Source organism: Cebus imitator, unplaced genomic scaffold (genome assembly GCF_001604975.1).
Source record: "Cebus imitator isolate Cc_AM_T3 unplaced genomic scaffold, Cebus_imitator-1.0 Scaffold914, whole genome shotgun sequence".
In the NCBI taxonomy this organism is placed as follows: Eukaryota; Metazoa; Chordata; class Mammalia; order Primates; family Cebidae; genus Cebus; species Cebus imitator.
Window position 1 is genome coordinate 54,201 of NW_016108229.1, and position 6,946 is coordinate 61,146.

Sequence of the window (6,946 nt, forward strand, 5' to 3'; positions counted from 1 at the left end):
CAAATCACACTGCCACGTGTGTTCCTATGCAACAATTTTGCATGTTCTTCACATGTACCCCAAAACCTAAAATGCAATAAAATAAATAAATGGGAAAAATAAAATAAAATGTGTCACCATCATGTTACTAGAACTGAATATTGAAGTGATGGTCAAGATTCCACAAAGGTTAGCTGAAAAGTTTTAGGGAAGTTTGATTTATAGTTATAATGTTAAAAAGTCAGAACACAGAATAAAATATCACCCAATTAATTTTCTAATCAACTACTTTAGTTTTCTCCAACTTTTACTTGTATGCACACCCTTACATTCACGTGAGAATTAAATGTTAGTTTCACAATAATAATGCACTGTAATTTTAACTGCCCCGAAAAAGCTCTATAAATAAGGACATTTGATTTCCAGTATGCACAGAAACTCAACATGTTATTACTTTTCAGACAATAAAAGGCGGGTTAAAAAAAGAAAACACCCGTGTTTGTGTATTCCTTTTTCCAAACAGGTCATAAGCATACTTGATTAGAGAGGTAACACTTGAAGTCACTTTCATGGAAACCTCACACTATACATTTGCCGTTCTGCAGAATCACGGCATTGTGCTCTCACTAGCCTGCCCTTAATGTCTAAATAAATATTACAAGTCCATCTATAAACCTGGCTTCTTACCCAGACACACACCTAACTGGAGGACAAATACTAGATTCTAAAAAAGTGATTACAGTGCTGGATGTTAATTCTTCATACTCAGTAAATTGTCAGGTCACAACTAAAAGTATATTTGAAGTTTTAAATGTCTTAAAATTAATTGTCAGACCCACATAGAAATTACAGCTTTTGGTTACTTTTCTCGGACACAAATACCAAAATATCAGCAACAGAAGAAATTAATACAGAAAGAAGGAAGCTCTAAAATTTATCTTAAATAACTTCCAAAAATTTACTCACTGTTATCATTTTATCCTTTCTCTTGGGATTGCCTTTTCACCTTACATATAGTCTGAAATGATCTTTACATTTTGCACATTTCCATTAAAAACTTTACTGGTGAATTAGTTGCCGGCTTATGAGTTTTAAAGCTTAGTATGGCATTCTGAGTTTCTAGAGCAAGAAATTCACTTTCCCACTCTACCTTATGGTACCCAAGGAAGCCAGCTGATGTTGCAACTACTCTGATTAGTTGAACACTTTCATATTTAAAGGATGACTGCTACCTACCTAACCTGTGCTCTTCTTCAGAATCAGCAGAAATCACAACAGCATCATAAATACAGTTTTGACTAAATTCAACAGTAAAGTTCTCAAATACCAACTGTACAAATGAAGCATAAGGAGAGAAACGTTCAAAGAGGAGAAGAGAGAAGCTTAAAGGATTTTCCTCTGTGTATTTAAAGGCTCCTTGTCACACTCTTATATGCCTTCACATAGAAATGTAAATAATGCAGCCTCTTTGAAGGGCAATTTGGCAATGACTACCAGGTTTAAATGACCAAACCCTTTGAGCAAGCAAGTCTACTTCTGGAAATTATACATAACTGCATGTGTCCAAAGATGCTGGCAGATATTCATGGCAACAGTGGCAGATATTCATGACACCATGGCTGGTATGAGCAAAGACTAGGAACTTAGTAAACATCTGTTAATAGGGAGCTAGTTTAACATATTCTGACATATCATACAATATTTTATGCAGTTATTAAAAAGATCTCTGTGGGCTCATCTGGAATGCTCTTCAAGATATTTTTCAGTGAACAAGACTTTGCCAAGCAGCATATGTACATGCACACACATACACGCATGCATGCATGTACATTAATAAAGCTCAAAATACCTCCCAAGGACACTGTAGTAAGTTATCAATGTTTGCCTGCAGTGGTAGGATGGGAATCTGATGAGCAGCCTTACTTTTTGTTGTGTACACTTTTAAACCACTGAAAGTCTTCAAAACCACACACACCCAATTAATTTTCAGAGTTAAAAAAAAATGGCAAGTGGCAAAAGCTTCTAGTCATAATGGCAATTTAACAATTGAGATGAATTAAGTTCTGCATAACTAATGTAACTAAATTCTCTATGAAGTAAAGTGATTTCTCAGTTGCCACCTTTACAATGTATTTCTCTGGAGCATAAATGAACCAATGACACCTTACATTACTGGAATACAAATCAGGATACTTGGCAGAATGAATTGTCACTTCTACCAATATAACCACACTCTCACAACCTGACCCTGTGGAAGCATTGGGGAAATTCAAAGTGAATGGCCAAAGGCATTTCCTACTCCTCATCCCCACATCAAGGGAAAATGGCAAGGAAGTAAATACCTGAAACACTCACCTGCGCCTGAGTTCTGTACAGCAGTAAAAGTAAGCTCAAAGCCATTGCCACTGTCTTCTGTGTCAGAAACAAATGTAACCACGGCCTTATTGGTCTCTGTCAGCAATGGTGAGGGCACTATATTTCCATAGACCTTACCTAAAAAGAAAACAAGGAAAGTAAAATAACATTACTAAGAAGTGGTGGAAACTTACACATTTGTTTTTAATCATCTTCCACAAGCTGTCTGGTCTAAACACACTAAGGTATTTAGTGGTCCTTGAATCATTCCATATTCCCTGCTTCAGTGACTTTGCTATTCCATTTGCCTTCTCACTCTATCTCACATGTCCAAATTCTACTCATTCTTTAGGGCCTAACTCAAAATTCAGCTCTCCCATAAACTCTACTAGATAACCACTGGAAATAAGAGCTACCTTTTCTGAATCACCGCAGCACATTCCCTATTCTAACAGCATTCTCTACTTTATGTTACACCTTTGATTACCTCAAACTACGAACTTATTTGGGCAGACAGTGCTTTTTCTCGAAAAATGTCCAGTACCTAGTACAATAGCTCATATATAGTTAATTAACAAATGACTGGTTGAAAGAATAATTACTGTGTAAATAGCAGGCCTGAGCATGAAATAATTTAGTCAATAAATATTATAACCCCTGGGAGAGCACTTTGTCTATAGCTTTCTGTCAAACGTGTGAAGAGTTATTTGTCCTAACCATTAGCCTTATGGAGACCTAGAGATCAAGGTCTATACCAGCTGTGGAGAGTTTCTATCATGTTTAACATGTAGTATTTCAATGAAATTAGATCTGTCGGTTTTGTTTATGTAGCTTAAAGAGGTATTCAATAAAAGAAATTGAATGACATGAAATGATCAATTGTGTTATGAGAAAAAAATTATATCAAACAATGTAAAATTCAAAGTGTATGTGTAAAAAGATACATGTCACAGTGCTAATAGAGATTATCTTTAGGTGACAGGGTTATGAATGATTTATATTTTCTTCCTTTGCTCATCTGTATTTACCAAATTTGATAAACATGTGCCCACTTTTGTGATTAAAAAATTGCCTCAAAAGGAAGTTTTATAACAACTGTGACATCAATTGCATTCAATACTGTTATTGAACTTGAGAAATAAATGTGGTATCTGGTGTCCAACTTAGAAAAACACTGAAGAGAATGGTCAGTGTGCTGTTCACTGTCCCCACTCTTACCTACCCTCCCCTTAACCCTTCTGGAAAGGAACAGTATGTACGATAAGATGATTGCCCTTGGTACAGAAATTTTATTTTATTTTTATTTTCTTGAGTAAAGTAAAAGCAAGTTTATTAGGAAAGTAAAGAAATAAAGAATGGCTACTCCATAGGCAGATGCCAGAAATTTTATTTTAGATCTTTTAGTTTCTTTTTGGTCTTTTAGATACTCTAAAATGATAAATAAAGACAAATGTAACATACTTACTAATAAGCACTCCATTGCTTGATTGTAAAGATACATAGTCATGATCACATCCAACTTGCTTTTCCGTGTCTAAACTTGCAAATTTTAGCAGGATAATTTTGTCTTCTGGCATCATTATTTTCCAAATATATAAGCTGGAGTAGGATAAGGTGAAAAAAAATATAATCAATGGCAGAGTCAAATTTGATAAATAAAATCTAATACTCGTGGCTTTAGCTCATAACTCAACAAAAATACAATTTTATATAATATTAGAAGATAATGGTAATGGAATATTTTATGTGAGAAAAATTTGTTTGTGCTCAAATTGCTCACATTTATCTGACAAATAGATGGGTGTTAATTGGTCAATGACCAGAAACCACCCCTTAAATTTCATTTAGTTATAAAATACTAGAATTTTGATCTATAAATGGAAGAAACCCAAAATTCAGCTATTAGCCTAATTAAAATTCATATTTGTCCAGAGCTTGAATTATGAATTATGATTCTTATGAATTATGAATTGACCATGCAGTATATGCTAACCTTAAACAGCCATGAAGTCCAAAGTCATCCTAAGTCATAGTACCTGGGTTACAATGTCATCCCTTTAACTCCCAGTAAGGTCAGCTGAGACTTTTCACTAACATTTTTAAAAGCATATTGAGCTCTTGGTAGTGCTGTTGCTACGTGTCAGGGCTCAGTGGATGGAAGAGGAACAGGTGAAAAGCAGAGCCCAGTACCCAGTGGTCAGCTCCCTTGGAAGTCCTGCTGAAGCAATTTTTAGGTCTTTAAGAGAGAGGTGAGATCCAAGATGGCTGAATAGGAACAGCTCTGGATTGCAGTTCCCAGTGAAAACATAGAAGGTGAGTGATCACCGCATTTCCAAACGAATTTTTACTGCCCATAGACCAGGAGATTCCCAAGCAGAAAAGCACCACGAGTCTCCAGCATGGCTGTTTCAGCCTGTGCAGTGGGTCTCTGCACAAAAACTCACACAAATCCAGGTGCCATTTCAACTCGTTACTGGAATGCCTGGGAGACAGAGTAACCCATTCAACTGAAAAAAAGGGGGCTGAAACAGGAAGTCAGGTGATCTGGCTCAGCTGGTCCCACCCTCGTGAAGACCAGAAATATGAAATGCTCTGGATTGAGAGTTTCACAGCAAGCACAGCTGGACCAAGGACAGTCCAGCTCTGTGGGGGGAAGGGTGTCATCTGCCATTATCGAGGCAGTCCGCCATTACTGAGGCAGTTCTAACTATACCCCTATAAACAAAAGTGCAAGGAGGTTCACAGAGCACCTGGGCAGAGCCCACGGCAGCTCAGCAATGCCTCTGCTGGCAGACTGTGAATAGACTACCTCCTCGCTGGGAAGGGCATCTCTGAAAAAAGGCACAGGATGACAAGAACTTATAAATAAAGCCCTACCTTCCTGGGACAGAGCACCTAGGAAAAAAAGGCAGTTATGAGCTCCACTGTAGCAGACTTAAACGTACCTGCCCAACAACTCTGAACAGAACAACAGAGCTCACAGTTCAGCACTTGACAGACAGACTGTCTCCTTAAGCAGCTCACTGACCCCCACATAACCAAAGAGACACCTCATAAAGGAGAGCTCAGGCTGACATCTGTCTCCTTAAGCAGCTCCCTGACTCCCATGTAACCAAAGAGACACCTCATAAATGAGAGCTCAGGCTGACATCTGGGACAAATATAACAGAAGAAGAAACGGGCAGTAAACCTTACTGTTCTGCAGCTGCTGCAGATGATCCCCAGACAAGCAGGGTCTGGAGTGGACCTCCAGCAGTCCTACAGCAGGGGGGTCTGACTGTTAGAAGGAAAACTATGAAACAGAATGAAATAACTTCATCAGCAACAAAAAGGACATCCACTCAGAGACCTCATCTGAAAGTCACCAACCACAAAGACCACAGGCAGATAAGTCCACAAAGATGGGAAGAAACCAGCACAAAAAGGATGAAAATGCCCAAAACCAGAATGCCTCTCTTCCTCCAAGGGATTACAACTCCTCACCAGCAAGGGAACAAGGTTGAATGGTGAATGAGTCTGATGAACTGACAGAAACCGGCTTCAGAAGGTAGGTAATAACAAACTTCTCTGAGCTAAAAGATCATGTTCTAACCCAATGCAAAGAAACTAATAACCTTGAAAAAGGTTTGATGAAATGCTAATGAGAATAAACAGCTTAGAGAGAAATCTAAATGAATTGATGGAGCTGAAAAACACAACATGAGAACTCTGCAAAGCATACACAAGTTTCAATAGCCAAATTGACCAAGCAGAAAGGATATCAGAGATTGAAGATCAGCTCAATGAAATAAAATGAGAAGGCAAGATTAGAGAAAAAAGAGTAAAAAGAAATGAACAAAGCTTCCAAGAAATATGGGATTCTGTGAAAAGACCTAATCATGTTTGATAGGTGTACCTGAATGTGATGGAGAGAATGAATCCAAGCTGGAAAATACTCTTCAGGAGAACAATCTAGCAAGGCAGTCCAACATTCAAGTCCAGAAATACACAAAATACCACAAAGATACTCTTCAAGAAGAGCAACTCCAAGGCACATAATTGTCAGATTCACCAGGGTTGAAATGAAGGAAAAAATGCTAAGGGCAGCCAGAGAGAAAGGTCAGGTTACCCACAAAGTGAAGCCCATCAGTTTCACAGTGGATCTCTCTGCAGAAACACTATAAGCCAGAAGAGAGTGGAGGCCAATATTCAACATCCTTAAAGGAAAGAACTTTCAACCTAGATTTTCATATCCAGCCAAACTAAGCTTCATAAGTGAAGGAAAAATAAAATCCTTTATGAACAAGCAATTGCTGAGAGATTTCATCACCACCAGACCTGCCTCACAAGAGCTCCTGAAAGCAACAATAGAAAGGAACAATCAGTACCAGCCACTACAAAAATGTACCAAATGGTAAAAAGCATCAATACAATGAAGAAACTGCATCAAGTAATGGGCAAAACAACCAGCTAGCATCAAAATGGCAGGATCAAATTCACACATAACAATGTTAACCTTAAATGTAAATGGGCTAAATGTCCCAATCAAAACACAGACTGGCAAACTGGATAAAAAGTAAAAATCCACTGGTGTGCTGTGTCCAGGAAACCCATCTCACATGCAAGGATACAC

At 37.9% G+C, this 6,946-nt stretch overlaps 1 protein-coding gene across 1 annotated transcript in view; it reads right to left on the bottom strand.

Annotated features, from left to right (window-relative positions):
• The window catches only part of OVCH1 (ovochymase 1), a gene marked incomplete at its 3' end in the record, with an annotated part of 82,113 nt that overhangs the window by 52,925 nt on the left and 22,242 nt on the right, over window positions 1–6,946 (bottom strand). Inside the window, exons 10-14 of the mRNA XM_037735691.1 lie at window positions 3,800–3,933; window positions 2,335–2,472; window positions 2,100–2,227; window positions 1,216–1,309; window positions 76–173 (exon numbers count right to left, since the gene is read on the bottom strand). Coding sequence (XP_037591619.1) covers window positions 76–173; window positions 1,216–1,309; window positions 2,100–2,227; window positions 2,335–2,472; window positions 3,800–3,933 — 592 coding nt within the window. The remainder of the gene's footprint in view (window positions 1–75; window positions 174–1,215; window positions 1,310–2,099; window positions 2,228–2,334; window positions 2,473–3,799; window positions 3,934–6,946) is intronic.